Source organism: Diaphorina citri, unplaced genomic scaffold (assembly GCF_000475195.1).
Source record: "Diaphorina citri unplaced genomic scaffold, Diaci psyllid genome assembly version 1.1 scaffold1003, whole genome shotgun sequence".
NCBI lineage: Eukaryota > Metazoa > Arthropoda > Insecta > Hemiptera > Psyllidae > Diaphorina > Diaphorina citri.
Genome location: NW_007378434.1, coordinates 90,947 through 112,164, shown reverse-complemented (window position 1 = coordinate 112,164; position 21,218 = coordinate 90,947). Strand labels below are relative to the sequence as shown.

At 40.4% G+C, this 21,218-nt stretch overlaps 2 protein-coding genes across 2 annotated transcripts in view; one reads left to right on the top strand and one right to left on the bottom strand.

The window, feature by feature from the left end:
• Nucleotides 1–11: 11 nt before the first annotated feature.
• LOC103513657 (translation initiation factor IF-2, mitochondrial) lies at nt 12–17,198 on the bottom strand. The gene is made up of 16 exons (XM_026826794.1): nt 17,002–17,198; nt 16,347–16,485; nt 13,226–13,355; nt 12,239–12,436; nt 11,695–11,875; nt 11,114–11,274; nt 9,801–9,977; nt 9,298–9,347; nt 8,048–8,262; nt 6,602–6,696; nt 5,890–5,979; nt 5,021–5,323; nt 4,532–4,672; nt 1,427–2,050; nt 553–706; nt 12–64 (listed from the first exon to the last, which is right to left on the bottom strand). The coding sequence occupies exons 1-14, from the start codon at nt 17,040–17,042 to the stop codon at nt 1,875–1,877; spliced, it is 2,097 nt and encodes a 698-aa protein (XP_026682595.1). The 5' UTR covers nt 17,043–17,198; the 3' UTR covers nt 12–64; nt 553–706; nt 1,427–1,874.
• A 1,423-nt stretch (nt 17,199–18,621) lies between these two features.
• LOC103513656 (3'-5' ssDNA/RNA exonuclease TatD) overlaps nt 18,622–21,218 on the top strand; it is an 11,008-nt gene continuing 8,411 nt past the window's right edge. The window contains exons 1-3 of the mRNA XM_008478501.3: nt 18,622–18,661; nt 19,471–19,637; nt 19,912–20,010. Coding sequence (XP_008476723.1) covers nt 19,484–19,637; nt 19,912–20,010 — 253 coding nt within the window. The 5' untranslated portion in view covers nt 18,622–18,661; nt 19,471–19,483. The remainder of the gene's footprint in view (nt 18,662–19,470; nt 19,638–19,911; nt 20,011–21,218) is intronic.

Below are 21,218 nucleotides of genomic sequence, written 5' to 3'. Positions count from 1 at the left end.
GGCTTTTGTTCTTTTTGCCTGATAAATATTGTGATTATACTGTATTGTACAAAATAAAATATACCTATGAATTAATTCAAATTATGTATTCAAATCACGTCTTTTTCTTATTCATCATTTTCTACAACATAAATGAATACATTTTTAATTTTTATTCATGCGGTACTTTCTCATTCACCCACCATTCGGCGGCAAGCTACCCACCTCCTTACATTAACCTCACCCAACCTGAGTGAGTTCGGAAAAAGCCAGCAGCACGCGATTTGGAATAGATCAGTTGCGCTTACTTGGGTGATGTTTCAAATTCAAAGTCATAGAGCAGGAACAATGAGGACCAACGGAATTTTTCTTTTTCTTCTACGACTTCTAGATCCCGCGATAAATCGATTTAAAAAATACCGGTAAATCGTGAAGTTTGACGTCACGGCATACGCTCCTGTAGGCGATGACGTCACATCAAATGTCCCGAGCAAAGCTCCCTTGTAGGCAACGCAATAATGTGTTTGTGCGCATACGTTTCTGCGCAGTTCTTTTGTACAAAATAAAATATACCTATGAATTAATTCAAATTATGTATTCAAATCACGTCTTTTTCTTATTCATCATTTTCTACAACATAATTGAATACATTTTTAATTTTTATTCATGCGGTACTTTCTCATTCACCCACCGTTCGGCGACAAGCTACCCGCCTCCTTACATTAACCTCACCCAGTCTGAGTGAGGACGGAAAAACCCATGGTTTGTCGTTCACAGCGCGGGATTTTGTTAGGCATTAATTGCTCGTACGCCTCGATAAATTTTATGATTCATCTTGGACTCGAACCGCCAACCTCCAGATCCGAAATCCACCGCGCTACTACACCACTTGGGTTGGTTGAGGCCGTAATCAGGATTCAAATCTAGGACCTTTCACGTCTTTCAAAACCCCGAGGATTCCAATAAAAGGTAAGAGTATTCTCAATCAGTATTCGAATCCAGGACCTCTAGTAACCCATGCCTTTCAAAACCCAGGGGGTTCCACTAAGTTAAGAGTATTCTCCATCAGGATTCGAAGTCACGACCCCTAGTAGCTCCCACCGTTCAAAAGCCAGGCGGGTTCCAGTCCGTAAATTGGGGCACTTTGTTCTTGACAAAACAAATAATGGTATCTCCGGGCTCGAACTCAATACTAGGGTCTTCCAGCCTAAGTCCGCACTCCAGCTCTTTCTTTATACTCGTCACTTCTTCCTTCAGATGTTTCATGGACTCGAGTTTACCTGTGCACACAAAATGGCCATGGTTATATATGATTGCTTTTACTGAACAATTGTTTGCAAATGTCGGCTTATTTGACTACTAGGTCATTTTACCAAAAGTTGTTTGCAAATGTCGGGTTATTTGAAAGAACAAAATTAAATCAACATAAACGCCTCCTTACATTAACCTCACCCAGTCTGAGTGAGGACGGAAAAACCCATGGTTTGTCGTTCACAGCGCGGGATTTTGTTAGGCATTGATTAAGTGCTCGTACACCTCGATAAATTTTATGATTCGTCTTGGACTCGAACCGCCAACCTCCAGATCCGAAATCCACCGCGCTACTACACCACTTGGGTTGGTTGAGGCCGTAACCAGGATTCAAATCTAGGACCTTTCACGTCTTTCAAAACCCCGAGGGTTCCAATAAAAGGTAAGAGTATTCTCAATCAGGATTCGAATCCAGGACTTCTAGTAACCCATGCCTTTCAAAACCCAGGGGGTTCCACTAAGTTAAGAGTATTCTCCATCAGGACCTCTAGTAACCCATGCCTTTCAAAACCCAGGGGGTTCCACTAAGTTAAGAGTATTCTCCATCAAGATTCAAAGTCGCGACCCCTGGTAGCTCCCACCGTTCAAAAGCCAGGCGGGTTCCAGTCCGTAAATTGGGGCACTTTGTTCTTGACAAAACAAACTATGGTATCTCCGGGCTCGAACTCAATACTAGGGTCTTCCAGCCTAAGACCGCACTCCAGCTCTTTCTTTATACTCGTCACTTCTTCCTTCAGATGTTTCATGGACTCGAGTTTACCTGTGAACAAGAGAGTAAAAATATTTATCTATTTAGCCGAGTGGTTAAGAGGTCTGTGTCGTAGCATGCCCATCCCGTAGGTAGTATGTCTCTCATCAGATGTGCGAGAAGAGACACAATACTTCCCAATTAGGTGCTGGGTTAATTTTAGGGTCAATTTTTTTGTCAATGGCAGGCACTTAACCCGGGACCTTGTCAACCTAGTTAGCTTGGTTGGTAGCGCGTCTGGCTTGTAAGCGATAGGCTGCGGGTTCGATTCCCACCCGGGGCAGACTTTATCCTGAACGATTAATGTTTGTTCTCAGAACGGCTGGCTTTCTCCTAATCCTGTCTTCCTTCTTTCTTCGATTTCGGGACGATGAGACCTTAGTAGTTACAATTCCCTCCATCAAACCTCTTAAAAAAAGCATGAACTCTGAACATATTCGCGCACAGCTTTTGAAGCCAAAACCAAAAATCAGCCCAAAGCAATCACTCTATGGGCTGATTGCGAGGCTGATGAAAAACGCCGACCCCATCTGAACACCGAAGAAAAGGAAAGAATAAGAAGAAGAGGGGTAGAGAGACAATCTAAAGGTGTATCCACACATAGTCTATGACCGTTGATTAGTCATCGATCGATCTATTTCTACAGAGTACCAGAAGTTCTGTACCAGAAAAAAGCAAGGTTTTTATTATAAGAAATTTACACCTCTTCTGTACCAAATACATAAGACCTTGTTTATACTGCGGGAGTAAAGGGACTTTTCAGTCTCATTCTGGCATCATAAGCAGGGTATATTCTATTCTATTCTATCTGGAACAATATGTATGTGTTATACAAATGACTTACCTTTGAGTAATATGTTAAGTCTGGGTTGTAAATGTTACAACAGAACACCCAAATAAGCACCATTCAATAGGATAAGGAAAGTCGTGTGATGTTCACACCAGATTTTTTTTTAAAGTAGTTGCCAAATTTGGGCTTGAGCCAGGGTCGGGAACCGCCTGATTGTGACACACCATTCAAAAAATATTGAAGGATTCCAGGATTTTTTTAACACTCTGTATAAGTATGTAAACATAATTATATTTAGATGTGTATGTGGAAAAACTTGAGTACAAAACTGTGTCAGCCTAGGGGAAATGAGAAACATCCTACTCCTTTTATTTCACCTTAGGCAATATTCATTTCGACTAGGGGCAGGGGTAAGAGATATTTCCCGTTATTTTAAGCTTTAATGGAAAAACTTTTTCGCAATTATTATGCGGGGCCTAATTTAAATATATTCGTCTGGAAAAGCAAACATTTCACAATTTGCTAAATACTTAGAGGTTCAAAAGCAGAAAGCAGATATTATGCGCTCATATAACCTAAATTGAGGTGGATAACTTTAAGAAAGGTTTCATAAGCGGATGATAACCTTAATAAGAGTTCAAAAGGCAGAAACGGTCCAAAATTTAACAAGTTTCCCTAGCTTAGGTAGAAGAAAAAGAAGAAGAAGAAAACATACACACACACACAACTCCGACCCAAAGTTGAGACATTGTCGAAAACTAAAAATCCATTGCTTATCCCTAAAGGCAATTCAGCAAAAAAAAAAATATCACTTCTTCCTTCAGATGTTTCATGGACTCGAGTTTACCTGTGCACACAAAATGGCCATGGTTATATATGATTGCTTTTACTGAACAAAATTAAATCAACATAAGTAGCAATTGAAAAAAGCAAAATATCAAATTAACAAGCATGGCTGTCTGGCTGGGGGACGTTTAACAGGGAGTAGACCAGCTTAGTCTGGATGGGGAACGTTTAACGGGGAGTAGACCAGCTTAGTCTGGATGGGGAACGTTTAACGGGGAGTAGACCAGCTTAGTCTGGCTGGAGGACTTTGAACAGGGAGGATACGAATGCGAGATGAAACGGATCGGACCAGCCAGGAGACAAAGAAACTTAATCTGGATCTAGACACTCTAAGATCCCGACTAGAAGAAACAGAATGGAACTTGTGCCAGAAATCCGGCGAACTTGCACTACTCAAGTCAAAACTCAAAGATACACAGGTAAGAGTCAAGACCCAAGAGTGAATCGAACCAACAACTTCCGAACTCACAATCCATCTAGCGCGGTGGACTTTGGATTTGGAGGGGGAGGATACCAGCCTGAAATTCCTCTTGCTAAAGAAATAGCAAAGGTTGAGTGCAAACGGCATCCACTCGTACAATGTTTGTAGCCAAACCAAAAATCAGCCCAAAGCAATCACCCTAGGGCTGATGGAGAGGCTGACGAAAAACGCTGACCCCGTCTGTACACGGGAAAAGGCAAGACAAAAAAAAGAGTAGAGAGACAATCTAAAGGTGTGTCCACACATAGTCGACTGCCGATCGACATCGACTGAACCGTTTACACTACCTCGACAACATAGTTCTATGTCGTCGATCGACGGCCGTCGACTATGTGTAGACACACCTTAAAGAAAAGATTAAAAAATAAAGGTTTACCTTCAAAGAGCACTTCATTTCGTCTCACTAATTTAAACAGGGCATTCTTCTTGAGGACGCCTTTAGAACATCGACACCCTGCTACTGGCACTTTCTTCTTACCATCCGTGATGAGGAACATTTGCAACACGTTGGCTTCCCCTGGACACAAACAACATGGGTCATTATTAACACATTCGCTTCGATTGGACACAAAGCTGAACATCGACACCCTGCTACTGGCACTTTCTTCTTACCATCCGTGATGAGGAACATTTGCAACACGTTGGCTTCCCCTGGACACAAACGACATAGGTAATTAACACATTCGCTTCGATTGGACACAAAGCATTCCCTAGGCATCACCTTGCCCTTGGGATCAATTTAATTTGAAGGTTATTATTAACACCTTGGCTTCCACTGGACACAAACAAAAGGAGATTTTCAAATCAGCTGCTCGAAAAAACCGGGCCTTATTATTTTCATAAATAGGAGTGTTAGGCATCTCACCTAGTACTTCCTCAGCGTACGTATGCGGGAGCATTGCATTAATTTCCTCCTTGACATCCTCCACTAGTTTATAGATCACATTGAACTGTTTCACCGTCACCCCAAGCTCTTCCGCACTGGTTTTAGCCGCGGGATGCAGTGTTGTATTGAACGTGTATATGATGGCGTTGAATAGGGTGGCCAGTTCTACATCAGTGGCGGATACCTGACCTACCCCGTAGTGTACAATGTCCAGACGACAGAGGGCGCTCGTGTAGGTGTCGAACACGTCCAGTAGCGCCTCCACTGATCCGTCGACGTCACCTGAGGGACAGAGGGGGTTAATTTTTCTTTAAATTCTTTAAAATGTTATTTGTAATTTATTACCAATCAAATATATACGACCATGTTTAGACTCTCGTGTAGGTGTCGAACACGTCCAGTAGCGCCTCCACTGATCCGTCGACGTCACCTGAGGGACAGAAGGGGTTAATTTTTCTTTAAAATGTTATTTGTAATTTATTACCAATCAAATATATACGAACATGCTTAGACTGTGGGGGTAAAGGGACTTTTCAGTCCTATGCTGGTAATATAAAGAAGGTATATTCTGACCTACCCCGTAGTGTACAATGTCCAGACGACAGAGGGCGCTCGTGTAGGTGTCGAACACGTCCAGTAGCGCCTCCACTGATCCGTCTACGTCACCTGAGGGACAGAAGGGGTTAATTTTGAAGCCTAGCGATATCTTTACAGTACCAGAAGTCCTTTGTACGGTACCCAGGGCCGTATTTATCAGGGTTTTTCTAGAACTAAAAGTCAAGTGTTTTTCATTTATTTCATAACAGAGTACCTATACTTATGGTTTTATTATAACACGAATGACTTACCTTTGAGTAATATGTTAAGTCTGGGCTCTCCGCTGTCATCTTTGTACTCCTTCTCTCTCTGTACACCTTTCCTTCTCAGTCGCTTCTTACCTGAAATTAAGATTGAGAAAGTTACTTAGATACATGTTGAATTTGTCGGGCGCCCATCCATAAACACACCAGCCTCAACAAATCTAACTTCAATGGTTCATGAGAAGAAACTATTTAAGGAAGCACTTTCGTTTTTTTTTTGTTTTTTTTTTAGTAATAGACAAATATCCCGCGGGGACTACTTAACGTTTGATAGGGATTTAATATCACGTTGAGGTTTTTAGTGACGGGGTTTCACCCTGTATTCGGCGACAAGCTACCCGCCTCCTCACATTAACCTCACACAGCCCAAGTGGGGCCGGAAAAAGCCAGCAGAACGCGATTGTCCAAATGGTCACCCATCCAGATAGCAACAACGCGTAAGGTTGCTTAACTTCATGGATGATGTATTCAACTCACTACCGCCGATGGCTTAAAGATAACTTTTTCTGAGGAGAATGGAAGAGTTGCAATTGGGAAAATATTATTCATAAAAGGTCAATTCCAAAGTAAAAAGTTGTGAAAAATCCCAATCTAAGGTCAAAACTCCGAAAAAGTAACTTTAAAAGGTCGAAAATTCAATTTTTAATTACCGTTCTAATTAAAAAGTTTGAAGAGTTGTGACGTCAGATTTCACGTCAAAACAACATAGAGCGGACTTTGGCCCAGGCTTGACCTGCCACCACGATGGCACCTTTCTTAAGTGTACCACGCTGCACCAGGGCTGTGGCCAACTTCCTGCAAACAAGACAAGTTATAGGTAGGTGGTTATACCCAAGGCTTGCAAGAGTGTGTGGTCTGTGTCATAGCATGTCCACCCCGTAGTATGCCCTTCATCAGATGGGCGATAAGAGACACAATACTTCCCATTTAGGTGCTGGGTCAACATATTTGCAGCTGAAATATGAGTGCACATTTTTGTCGATGGTGGGATTCGAACCCGGGACCTTCTGCATGGCAAGCAAGGCGCTGCACCACGATTTCGGGATGCTTTCTGCAAACAAGACAAGTTATAGGTGGTTATACCCAAGGGTTGAAAAATAAGAGTGTGTGGTCTGTGTCATAGCATGCCCATCCCGTAGTATGTCATCAGATGGGCGATTAGAGACACAATACTTCCCTTTTAGGTGCTGGGTCAACATATTCCCAACCGAAATGAGTGCAAAATTTTGTCGATGGTGGGATTCGAATCCGGGACCTTCTGCATGGCAAGCAAGCTTCTTAAGTGTACCACGCTGCACCAGGGCTGTGGCCAGCTTCCTGCAAACAAGACAAGTTATAGGTAGGTGGTTATACCCAAGGCTTGCAAGAGTGTGTGGTCTGTGTCGTAGCATGTCCACCCCGTAGTATTCCCTTCATCAGATGGGCGATAAGAGACACAATACTTCCCTTTTAGGTGCTGGGTCAACATATTCCCAACCGAAATGAGTGCAAAATTTTGTCAACGGTGGGATTCGAACGCGGACCCTTCTGCATGGCAAGCAAGGGCGTTATCACTGGGCTAACGGTGCCCTCATATTTATTTCTTCTATTTTTCAAACCTAGACTAGAATAGCCTAACCCTGTGTTGGGTGGAAGGCGTTACCACTGGGCTAACCGTGCCCTCATATTTATTTCTTCTATTTTTCAAACCTAGACTAGAATAGCCTAACCCTGTGCTGGGTGGAAGAGCTCCTTTTAGAAAATTCTGCCACTCTTCTCGTCTCTTCCTAGTATTGTGTCTCTTCTCGCCCATCTGATGAGATCCTTTAGAGGAATCTTTCCACTTAAGTAAGTAAGTATAGCAAAAAAAAAATAAATACCAACCTCAGTGGTGTAGTGCTTAGCGCGGTGGACTTCGGATCTGGAGGTTGGTGGTTCGAGTCTAAGTAAAGTCATGAAATTTAGCGTAGTGCATTAACCAGGGAACGGGATTTGTGACAAGCATTTATGCTTAACACAATTAAAATCTGATGAGAGGCATAATGCTACGGGATGGGCATGCTACGACACAGCCCACAAGCGTCTAATGTAGCAGTTGTTTCATTGCTACGAAATAAAATTCAATCATAATCATAAAAATTCAATCATAATCATAAAAAAAACTTACCCTCGATGGGTATCGAACTTGGACTCGACAATCATGGCCTCCACGGGGCCTCCGTAGTCGGCCTTCAGATGCATAATTTCGGCCTGCGCTACTATGGCTTCCGTTAGATTGTCTACATTAGTTCCGGTGAGGGCAGATATAGGAACGGCCTGTATGTCACCTCCTAGGTCTTCCACTGTGATGCCCTGTGCGAGGAGCATGTTCTTAGTCCGTTCCTGGAACGAAAAGGACGACGCTTTAGAGGTGAAGGGCAGGGAAGGGGAGGAGATAGTAAGGTCGTTCGCGCAGGGGAAATATCTTCAAGAGATTTGATAGCGAGAACTGTAAAAGCGGAGGTCTGATCGTCCCGGAATAGAAAAGGACTAGGAAGGAGAAAGCCAGCCGTTCCGAGAACTACTATGGCTTCCGTTAGATTGTCTACATTAGTTCCGGTGAGGGCAGATATAGGGACGGCCTGTATGTCACCTCCTAGGTCTTCCACGGTGATGCCCTGTGCGAGAAGCATGTTCTTAGTCCGTTCCTGGAACGAAAAGGACGACGCTTTAGAGGTGAAGGGCAGGGAAGGGGAGGAAATAGTAAGGTCGTTCGCGCAGGGGAAATATCTTCAAGAGATTTGATAGCGAGAACTGTAAAAGCGGAGGTCTAATCGTCCCGGAATAGAAAAGGATTAGGAAGGAGAAAGCCAGCCGTTCCGAGAGCGAGCCTTATTCGTTTAGGATAAAGTTCGCCCGAATCAAACGCGCGACCCAGCGCTTACAAAGCAGACGCACTACCCACCGAGACGTGCAAAACCATGAACAAAAGTAAAAAGACAATTGAGAATTAAGATTCGATATTGAACTAAAAACTGACGTTTTAACTAAAGAAAGCTTTCGATATAGTGTCAGCTATGAGCGAATTAAACTGATCATGTTGAAGGGAAAAATCGGTAAAAAGACAATTGAGAATTAAGATTCGATATTGAACTAAAAACTGACGTTTTAACTAAAGAAAGCTTTCGATATAGTGTCAGCTATCAGCGAATTAAACTGATCATGTTGAAGGGAAAAATCATATACTATAGTGTGAACAGGCTGTAACAGCTTGGTTACCTACTATATCAGCAGCCGGTTTGTCGATCTTGTTTATTGCCACGATGATTGGAACTGGAACAAAGAAGCAAAGAGAAGCAAAACTCATATTAAAAGAAGTTGTTGAACAAGCGAAGTGAGGGATAAATTTTTACCTCGACGATTTTCCTTTAATTTTACTATATCAGCAGCCGGTTTGTCGATCTTGTTTATTGCCACGATGATTGGAACTGGAACAAAGAAGCAAAGAGAAGCAAAACTCATATCAAAAGAAGTTGTTGAACAAGCGAAGTGAGGAATAAATTTTTACCTCGACGATTTTCCTTTAATTTGTCTAGCCAGCCTAGTTAGCTTGGAAGGTAGCAAGTCTGCCCTGTAAGCACTAGGTCGCGGGTTCGATTCCCGCCCGCGGCGGATTTTATTCGAAACAGATAAGGTTCGTTCTCGGAACGACTGGTTTTCTCCTATCTTGTCTTTTTTCTTTGCTTTCGGGACGACAAGACCTTAGCAGTTACAGTTCCCTCTATCAAAACTCAAACTTTTTTTTTAGTTTTAAAAGATGAGTGTTCCACCGCCGTTCTTATTTCGTAGCAATGGAACAACTGCTACATTAGACGCATGTGGTCTTTTCAAATAATAATTTCCATTCCATCTACATAACACATAAAAAAAATCTCTCCTACCTTTTGCTTCTCTGGCCATCCGAATAGATTCCACAGTCTGTTCCATAACGCCATCATCTGCAGCCACCACCAACACCACAATGTCTGTACAGTGTGCACCACGAGATCTCATGTTGGAAAAGGCAGCATGCCCTGGAGTGTCCAGAAATGTCACCTGCTCCCCTGACTTCAACGTCACTGGGAATAATAATAATGGCTCAAGGTCAAATATTAGCAATAGATCAAGAGGTTAATACTCGTATTTATGAACAAGAATGATCGTTCTTAGATCAGTTTCAAGTCAAAATTGACCAATCAAATGCCTTGAGACTATGCTTAGCACGAACTTAAGAGCCAGTATTTTGTTCATAAATATGGGTGTAAGATTGAGGGCCGCGTCCACAAGGCCTTTGTTGCTTAGAGTGCAAATAAATAAAGATTGCTTAATCCGAGTTTAAGCTCACTTTGTGGACCCGGCTCTTGAAATATCAAGAGCCAGTCTAGTAATCTTGGAAGGTAGCACGCCTGTCTTGTAAGCGTTAGGTCACGGATTCGATTCCCGCCCAAGCCAAACTTTTCCGTAACAAATAAGTTTTGTCCCTTTGGATGGCTGGATTTCTCCTATCACTCGTATTTATGAACAAGAATGATCGTTCTTAGATCAGTCTCAAGTCAAAATTGACCAATCAAATGCCTTGAGACTATGCTTAGCACGAACTTAAGAGCCAGTATTTTGTTCATAAATATGGGTGTAAGATTGAGGGCCGCGTCCACAAGGCCTTTGTTGCTTAGAGTGCAAATAAATAAAGATTGCTTAATCTGAGTTTAAGCTCACTTTGTGGACCCGGCTCTTGAAATATCAAGAGCCAGTCTAGTAATCTTGGAAGGTAGCACGCCTGTCTTGTAAGCGTTAGGTCACGGATTCGATTCCCGCCCAAGCCAAACTTTTCCGTAACAAATAAGTTTTGTCCCTTTGGATGGCTGGATTTCTCCTATCCCATTCTGCTTCTCTCTTCGATTTCGGGATGATAATCTGCAATGGTCAAGACGCTCGCCTGGTAAACAGGAGGGCGCAGGTTCGATCCCAGTCGAGGCTTAGAATTGTATCCTTATTTAATTTGAGAAGTTGACCACATAATTATGGAGCTCTAAGGGCTAGGTGGTAGAGGAAGCCTAAAAACATTAACCTCGCGGTTACCTTCCACTCAAGAGTCTAACTAGGTATTATGACCTCTGTTGTCAGTCCCTCTAACAAACATCTTTTTTTTTAATAATAATTTGCTTTTTTAATACAAAGAGTGTTAAAGCACCTAAATCGAAAAAAAACAACTTACCAACAAAAGCTCCAATGTGTTGGGTAATGCCACCAAACTCTGACTTGACCACACTCGTGTTCCTCAGAGTATCTAGGAGCGTGGTTTTACCATGATCTACATGGCCCATTATAGTCACCACAGGGGGACGTTTCATGAGAACACTAGGATCCGCTGGTGGCCTAAGGGGAAGAAGGAGAGAGAAACAAGGTAGGTAAGTTTTATTGATTCAACAAAAAAGCACAGCATATTCAACAATTATTACTTGTTGCCCCTGATGGTCACCCATCCAGACACCAACAACAGGCGTTGTTTAACATCAGTGCTCCATCAAAAACCTCTCTCTCTCTACCTCCTCTCTCTCTTCCTCTCTATTAATTTTCTTTTCTATTTCCATCCTCAATTTTCATCCTCTCTTATCTTATTGCTTATTCTATTAGACTTTAGACTCCTTAGAGGTTAAAGTCTTAAAGTCAGCCAAGGAGTAGTTTTCATTTTTTTCCCCCTTTTTTTAAAATTCATATTAAATTAAGGAGTGTGGTAGTACTCCACCCCAGCAAGTCAAAGTTTGACAGCTTCAAATTATTAAAGCTAAAAAGTACCTTCTCTCTACATCCTTGCCATTGCTGTCATCTGCTACTGAATTGGTTGGATTAATGACCATGTACTTCATACCAGACTTCTGAATGATATCGATGATGACTTGGAAATCATAGATGACAGAACTGGGCCTGTCGTAGTTAACTGAATTGTCAACGTACATCATCACCTCGTACAGATGATCTGAAAATAATTAGAAGAGACAGTCAGAAAATTTCAACTTACACTTTTTATAGGACCTTATTACTTGTTGCCCCTGATGGTCACCCATCCAGACACCAACAACAGGCGTTGTTTAACATCAGTGCTCCATCAAAAACCTCCCTCTCTATGAATTTTCTTTTCTATTTCCATCCTCAATTTTCATCCTCTCCTATCTTATTGCTTATTCTATTAGACTTTAAACTCCTTAGAGGTTAAAGTCTTAAAGTCAGCCTAGGAGTACCTAGTTTTCATTTTTTTTTCTTTTAATTCATATTAAATTAAGGAGTGTGGTAGCACTCCACCCCAGCAAGTCAAAGTTTGACAGCTTCAAATTATTAAAGCTAAAAAGTACAAAGTACCTTCTCTCTACATCCTTGCCATTGCTGTCATCCGCTACTGAATTGGTTGGATTAATGACCATGTACTTCATACCAGACTTCTGAATGATATCGATGATGACTTGGAAATCATAGATGACAGAACTGGGCCTGTCGTAGTTAACTGAATTGTCAACGTACATCATCACCTCGTACAGATGATCTGAAAATAATTAGAAGAGACAGTTAGAAAATTTCAACTTACACTTTTTATAGGACTTCGACACCCTGCTACTGGCACTTTCTTCTTACCATCCGTGATGAGGAACATTTGCAACACGTTGGCTTCCCCTGGACACAAACAACATAGGTTATTATTAACACATTCGCTTCGATTGGACACAAAGCATTCCCTAGGCATCACCTTGCCCTTGGGATCAATTTAATTTGAAGGTTATTATTAACACCTTGGCTTCCACTGGACACAAACAAAAGGAGATTTTCAAACTTTTTTACATAGGTACTCGTTATAGGACCAAGTTAAGTGTGAGTGTTGGCAAACCAAAAATGTCATTTATTACTCATTCAGAAAATTTCAACAAGCTAGACTTTCTACCAGAATCATTCCCCCCCAACTGTGAATGTTGTTTATAACATTTCCAACAACATCAGCATGACAGTATCACAATCCTGTTTCTAGATCTAAGAAATTTGCCACTGCCATAGGATCAGTCCAGAGAGTGGTTAGATTAGGGTTCTGGGTTATTACTGTGAATGACTGGCTCTGGGGTGGTGTTTAAAGTGCCACGAACACAGTTGTTTTGCTACAAAAAGTGCAATTTTTTTGGACAAAATTTTACACCATAGGATCAGTCCAGAGAGTGGTTAGATTAGGGTTCTGGGTTATTACTGTGAATGACTGGCTCTGGGGTGGTGTTTAAAGTGCCACAAACACAGTTGTTTTGCTACAAAAAGTGCCATTTTTTGGACAAAATTTTACCACTAGACTTACCACAATCAACACCCATACTTTTGGCCAAATCTTTCAAGGTCATATTCCTCCACACATTGACAACTTTTCTGTGGATCTTTTCTTTGGGTTTGAAATCCACACCAAGTGCTTTCAGTTCCTTTTCTTTTTTCTGAAACCAAAGGGTAGGTAATTACAATGTAAGAAGAAAGTAACAGGTTGGATGGATAAGGTTAGCCCACTTGAAAAAAAAAGAAAAGAAAAAAAAAAATCCTGGAGTGTCCAGAAATGTCACCTGCTCCCCTGACTTCAACGTCACTGGGAATAATAATAATGGCTCAAGGTCACTAAAAATAGTAGCAATAGATCAAGAGGTTAAGATTGAAGGGCCGCGTCCACAAAGTGAGGGCCTTTGTTGCTTAGAGTGCAAATAAATAAAGATTGCTTAAGTGATCTGAGTTTAAACTCACTTTGTGGACCCGGCTCTTGAAATATGAAGAGCCTGTCTAGTAAACTTGGAGGGTAGCACGCCTGTCTTGTAAGCGCTAGCTCACGGATTCGATTCCCGCCTAAGCCAAACTTTTCCGTAACAAATAAGTTTTAGTTGGAAAAGGCAGCATGCCCTGGAGTGTCCAGAAATGTCACCTGCTCCCCTGACTTCAACGTCACTGGGAATAATAATAATGGCTCATGGTCACTAAAAATAGTATCAATAGATTTACACTCGTATTTATGAACAAGAATGATCGTTCTTAGATCAGTCTCAAGTCAAAATTGACCAATCAAATGCCTTGAGACTATGCTTAGCACGAACTTAAGAGCCAGTATTTTGTTCATAAATATGGGTGTAAGATTGAGGGCCGCGTCCACAAGGCCTTTGTTGCTTAGAGTGCAAATAAATAAAGATTGCTTAATCTGAGTTTAAGCTCACTTTGTGGACCCGGCTCTTGAAATATCAAGAGCCAGTCTAGTAATCTTGGAAGGTAGCACGCCTGTCTTGTAAGCGTTAGGTCACGGATTCGATTCCCGCCCAAGCCAAACTTTTCCGTAACAAATAAGTTTTTTTTCCTTTGGATGGCTGGATTTCTCCTATCCCATTCTGCTTCTCTCTTCGATTTCGGAATGATAACCTGCAATGGTCAAGACGCTCGCCTGGTAAACAGGAGAGCGCAGGTTCAATCCCAGTCGAGGCGTAGAATTTTATCCTTATTTAATTTGAGAAGTTGACCACATAACTATGGAGCTCTAAGGGCTAGGTGGTAGAGAAAGTCTAAAAACATTAACCCCGCCTAGTGGTTACCTTCTGATAAATATTGTGATTATACTGTATTGTACAAAATAAAATATACCTATGAATTAATTCAAATTATGTATTCAAATCACGTCTTTTTTCTTATTCATCATTTTCTACAACATAATTGAATACATTTTTAATTTTTTTTCATGCGGTACTTTCTCATTCACCTACCATTCGGTGACAAGCTACCCGCCTCCTTACATTAACCTCACCCAGTCTGAGTGAGTACGGGAAAAGCCAGTAGCACGCGATTTGGATATCAGTCGCGCTTACTTGGGTGATGTTTCAAAGTCATAGAGCAGGAAAAATGGGGACCAACGGAATTTTTCTTTTTCTTCTACGACAATCTACGACTTCTAGATCCCGAGATAAATCGATTTAAAAAATACCGGTAAATCGTGAACTTTGACGTCACGGCATACGCTCCTGTAGGCGATGACGTCACATCAAATGTCCCGAGCAAAGCTCCCTCGTAGGCAACGCATTAATGTGTTTGTGCGCATACGTTTCTGCGCAGTTCTCTCTGCTCCTCCGCTAGCGCGCTTTCATAGTGGCGCTACCTAACGGACGAAAAAAACAACTGCGTAAAGTCTGACGTCACAAATCTTTGAACTCTTTCATTAGAACGGAAAATAAAATTTGAATTTTCGACCTTTTACAGTTATTTTTTCGGAGTTTTGACCTCAGACTTGGATTTTTCCTAACTTTTAACATAGGAATCGACCATTTATTTATAATTTTTACCCATTTGCAACTGCTTCATTGGTACATTCAACAGGCTATTGCCGTTGATTTTGCATTTGGTTGATAATGTTGATATCATATGATTCTCCGGATTACTCTGTGTGAACTGCAATAGGTACCTTACCGATTATCATCCATCAAGCCTGCCCAACCCATGGTTTGTTGTTCACAGCGCGGGATTTTGTTAGGCCTACTATGGCTTCCGTTAGATTGTCTACATTAGTTCCGGTGAGGGCAGATATAGGGACGGCCTGTATGTCACCTCCTAGGTCTTCCACTGTGATGCCCTGTGCGAGAAGCATGTTCTTAGTCCGTTCCTGGAACGAAAAGGACGACGCTTTAGAGGCGAAAGGCGGGGAAGGGGAGGAAATGTTTTTTTTTTCGATAAGGTGCTTTACCCTTTACTATAGTAAGGTCGTTCGCGCAGGGGAAATATCTTCAAGAGATTTGATAGCGGGAACTGTAAAAGCGGAGGTCTTATCGTCCCGGAACAAAAAGAAAGGCAAGAAAGGAGAAAGCCAGCCGTTCCGAGAACGACCCTTGTTCGTTTTAAGATAAAGTTCACCCCGCGCGGGAATCGCGATCGGCGCGACCGCAACCTGGCGCTTACAGGGCAGACGCACTGATCTCAAAGCAAACTAGGCTGTCAAAGGCAAGTTTATAATCAAAATTCAGACATGCACTGCTTGATGAACAAAAATAAGAAGACAATAATTAAAAATTAAGATTGAATATTTAACTAAAAACTGACATTAAAAAAAAAAAGAAGAAAAAAAGCTTTCGATAGAGTGTAATCAGTTCATCAGTTCATCAGTGAAAAGAACTGATCATGTTTGAGAGGTGGAAAACCCGTATATTGTGAACTGACCAAACTAAAGTGAGTGAAGCGATGCTATACTGGTAATGAGAAAGTATTGCAATCGGTCCAAATATTTTGAAGAGGTTTGATAGAGGGAACTGTAACGAGGTGTTATCGTCCCGAAATAGAAGAGGAGTGCAGGATAGTAGAATTCCAGCCGTTCCGGGAACGACCGTTATCTGTCTGGGATAGTCGCGACCTAGCGCTGTCAAAAGAATTCGTATTTTGTTACAGAAAACGCCATATTTAGACTGCGGGCCTACCCTGTCTTCTTTGGTTTTCCTTTTCTTCCAAACTGCAGTGGATAAATGTATGCTGGCAGCCTGCTGAGACCAGTGTGAGGTAAATTTGTACACATTACAGGTAGACTTGGTCAAAACTGAGTGGAGACAGAAGTTTAGTCTGAAAATAAAGAGTACAATGGGAATAAAATGAGGTTTGCTCATGTGAAAATTGTGTTATACCTATGGACTTAATCACTTGATTTAATCTTACAAATGGTCTTCCTCTATCTGAATTATTTTATGGTGCTCTTGGGATTTGAACCCCAGTCCCCAGGTTTATGAATCCCCCAACCTCTATGAGCAGGATGAGAGTTTTTGGTATAGATTTTCTGTCAAATTTAGCTTCCAAGACCTGATTATTTTATGGTGCTCTTGGGATTTGAACCCCAGTCCCCAGGTTTATGAATCCCCCAACCTCTATGAGCAGGATGAGAGTTTTTGGTGCCTATAGATTTTCAGTCAAATTTAGCTTCCAAGACCTAGGGATTCCAAAAAGAGATCTTTTCATGCTCCTCCAGGAGAAACCTACCCTCTATAAAGTGAGAATAGAAGTCCTTTTATAGGGGTGAATTCTATGGTTTGATCACTACCTAGTTCTAATAGGTGTTTGCCAAAAATACACTTAGGTACTTACCGATGTGAAAGGTGAATCATTTTACCAATGGGACCAGCCATTATTAGTATTCAAATGTTTGTGTAGAGCGTGTCCTATATATAAATTATATTCTATTCTATTCTATTCTATTCTAAGTATCAAAACAGGGATTTGTTTCTGGAAAATCAGGATAGAAAAGAATGACTCCTGAAAACAGTGGAAACTCACGGGGGAAAAAACTTGAAAAATAAATGATAAATTTCAAAATTTGGCGCTCTGGCGCTTTTTCTTTTTTGGTCCAAAATGCGTTTAAATTGAGGAGGACGAATACTTTCTTTCCATTACTAAAGTGAAGCGATGCTATACTGGTAATGAGAAAGTATTGCAATCGGTCCAAATATTTTGAAGAGGTCTGATAGAGGGAATTGTAACGAAGTGTTATTGTCCTCAAATAGAAGAGGATTGCAGAATAAAAGAATTCCAGCCGTTCCGATACTTTCCATTACTAAAGTGAAGCGATGCTATACTTACTGGTAATGAGAAAGTATTGCAATCGGTCCGAATACTTTCCATTACTAAAGTGAAGCGATGCTATACATACTGGTAATGAGAAAGTATTGCAATCGGTCCAAATATTTTGAAGAGGTTTGATAGAGGGAACTTTAACGAGGTGTTATCGTCCCGAAATAGAAGAGGAGTGCAGGATAGTAGAATTCCAGCCGTTCCCGGAACGACCGTTATCTGTCTAGGATAGTCGCGACCTAGCGCTGTCAAAAGAATTCGTATTTTGTTACAGAAAACGCCATATTTAGACTGCGGAATCCCTTCGTGTTTTTTCCCATCTATTTCTCTCATATCAATTAGGACGCAAATTTCAAATTCTTATCAAAAAAATAAATCAAATTTTTAAACTGCGGGAATAAAGGGACTTTTCAGTCTCCTTCTGGCAGGATATACAAGGTATATTCTATTCTATTTACGGGAATCGAATCCATTATCATGAAATGCAATCCTGCTAGGATCCCGAATTGTGATTCTGGTGGTAAAAAATCCCTTCGTGTTTTTTCCCATCTATTTCTCTCATATCAATTAGGACGCAAATTTCAAATTCTTATCAAAAAAATAAATCCATAATAAATCAAATTTTTTAATTTTTCTTCAACACTTGGAACTTGGGACTTTTGGGTAAAGTTTGAACTTTCCTCAGGTTAGGGCCAATATTGAACAAGTTCTACCGTTTTTGCCGAGCGTGTGAGATTTTTTCCCTATGTGCGTGTACTCACGGGTTAATTTTTCTTCAACACTGAACACTTGGAACTTGGGACTTTTGGGTAAAGTTTGAACTTTCCTTTTTCATTTATTTGGACCAGACTGGACTGTCCCGCCTTTGGCAACACAAATTTTAGGTAAGTATCTAGCAATACCTACTCCAGTTTGTACTCATTCTAGATTGAACCCATAAGAGAGTACTGACACAGTCTAACTTACATAACAAATATACAGGTAGGTCCACCTACCTCTATCATTTCTCAAGTAGGTAGTGATTCAGAAAACTGTATAAGATTATACAAGGTATATTCTATTCTATTTACGGGAATCGAATCCATTATCCTGAAATGCAATCCTGCTAGGATCCCGAATTGTGATTCTGGCTTTGGACCAGACTGGACTGTCCCGCCTTTGGCAACACAAATTTTAGGTAAGTATCTAGCAATACCTACTCCAGTTTGTACTCATTCTAGATTGAACCCATAAGAGAGTACTGACACAGTCTAACTTACATAACAAATATACAGGTAGGTCCACCTACCTCTATCATTTCTCAAGTAGGTAGTAGGTAGTGATTCAGAAAACTGTATAAGATAAACTTTGCCCCAACCATCATCATTGAAGTTATTTCCGTGCCAAACGTCCCGGGTTCAATTCTCTACAGTGTTAAAACTTTGGTTTTATGCTTGAATCTGCGGATTCAGAACGAACGAGTGAAGCGAAGTAGGTACATATTAGTTTTTTTTTATGTTATTTTTCTCTCTTATACAAGGTATATTCTATTCTATTTACGGGAATCGAATCCATTATCCTGAAATGCAATCCTGCTAGGATCCCGAATTGTGATTCTGGTGTTTTTGATTCATTGAAGTTATAAATAAATAAATAAATAAATAAAATTTCCGTGCCAAACGTCCCGGGTTCAATTCTCTACAGTGTTGAAACTTTGGTTTTATGCTTGAATCTGCGGATTCACAACGAACGAGTCCAACCATCGACCTAGCACCTAGTGTGCAACCACCACAGCAACCATGGATCTCTGACCCTCACAGAAAAAATACTCAGCCCAATTTCTTGATTTTCTGCAAGTGGCAGAGCTATGATCAGTGTTCCATTAAGGATACTTCTATTCATTAGCATGTTTATTTTACCTTGGGTCAGTCCTGGTCTATTTTAAGTTCTCCATTGTGGTCACCTACTAACCAGACTTACATCAACATTTTTGTTTCAATGTTTCAGTTGGCATACAATCATGTCCGAGTCTTCCAGTAGTAACAATAACAATGAATTGACCAAACTTACGAACTGTTTTGACAATTATGTTCTCATTGATGTCGGTGCCAATCTGACAAACAGAAAATTTGGACGAGACCTTGAGTCAGTTGTTCAGAGAGCTAAAGATTCAGGTAAGCATGGGGTTAGGAAGATTAAATTATTCTTATGGCTATTCAAAGGGTGATTTACTGGTCCTATCATCTGTCCTCTGTCCTGAGCCTATGTCCTATGAAGGATTCTAGGGCCAACAGTGTTTTAATAACTCTTGCTAAAAATTCAAGATGGATTTGATTATAACAAGACAAAAAAAAAGAAAAAAAATGGAACTTGGCAGCAGTGATAACTGATGTTTTACCATACTTCTCAATTACAGTACCTACAGTTTTTTATCTGTCCGAATTCCAGGTGTTCAGAAGATAATAGCCATTGGTTCTTCATTGAAATCAAGCAAAGAGGCCTTGCGACTGGCTAGAATTTATCCCGGCATGGTGTACTCTACAGCAGGTAACCTACATTTTTTTTTTTTTTTAAGAGGTTTGATAGGGGGAACTGTAACTGCTAAGGTCTTATCATCCCAAAATCAAAGAGAGTAGGAAGAGAGGATATGAGAAAGCCAGCCTTTCTGAGAACAAACATTATCAATTCAGGATAAAATCCACACTGGGCAGAAATTTTGATAGAAGGAACTGTAACTGCTAAGGTCTTAGCATCCCAAAATCAAAGAGAGTAGGAAGAGAGGATATGAGAAAGCCAGCCTTTCTAAGAACAAACATTATCAATTCAGGATAAAATCCACACTGGGCAGACATTGAACCTGTTTGGTAGTAGTTTTGGCCAGATGATTTGTCACAATAAATGTTCAGTCTGAAATCTTGAAAAAAAAAAGAGCATGTTTGGTAGTAGTTTTGGCCAGATGATTTGTCACAATAAATGTTCAGTCTGAAATCTTGAAATCCGTGTCTTCCACACTAAACATCATTGAAGTTATTTCCGTGCCAAACGTCCCGGGTTCAATTCTCTACAGTGTTAAAACTTTGGTTTTATGCTTGAATCTGCGGATTCACAACGAACGAGTGAAGCGAAGTAGGTACATACTATTTTTTTTATGTTATTTTTCTCTCTTTTTTTATGTTATTTTACGTAACATGACTGTGTGCCTTTTGGAACTTGTCCTATGTGATATAGTTATTGTATTTTTTTAATCCATTGTGAATGCCAGTGGCATGTTAACTCCAACCAATGTGATGGCCCTAGAAAACTGTATCCATATAGTGTAGCTATGTAATTAGAATTATTTATTGACCTTTTATTTTAAAATTTAATTATTTATATGTTGTTTTCAAATGTCGGGAACTTGGCCATTAGGTCATTCTCCCACATTAAAAAAAAAAGAAAAAAAATCATTCAGATGTTTTTCCTATATGTTTTTAATATGTGCCTTATTTTCTCGTATATTTCCTGTTATGACTTTTAATTTATTTTTATTCAATTATTACATATTTATTAACATATTTTAAGATTGTTAAATGTGTACATTGTAGCAATGTATTTTGTATTGTGATAATTAGACATAATATTACTATACCCTACATTGAAATGTAAAATGTGCATGACTTTAAAATATACCTTATTATTGTATTTATATTTTAATATAAAATTTACTTACACTGTTCTTTGTTTAAGAGGGGATTAAATGCTTAATATCACAGTAT

Excerpts from the sequence above, each read along its gene's own strand:
- LOC103513657 (XM_026826794.1), bottom strand. The coding sequence starts at position 17,042 with ATGGCTGGTCCCATTGGTAAAATGATTCACCTTTCACATCG. Across the intron at positions 11,876-12,238 it reads AAGGTACTTTGTACTTTTTA|ATCATCTGTACGAGGTGATG; the intron begins GCTTTAATAATT and ends AATTATTTTCAG. Across the intron at positions 6,697-8,047 it reads AAGTTCGATACCCATCGAGG|GAAGTTGGCCACAGCCCTGG; the intron begins GTAAGTTTTTTT and ends TCTTGTTTGCAG.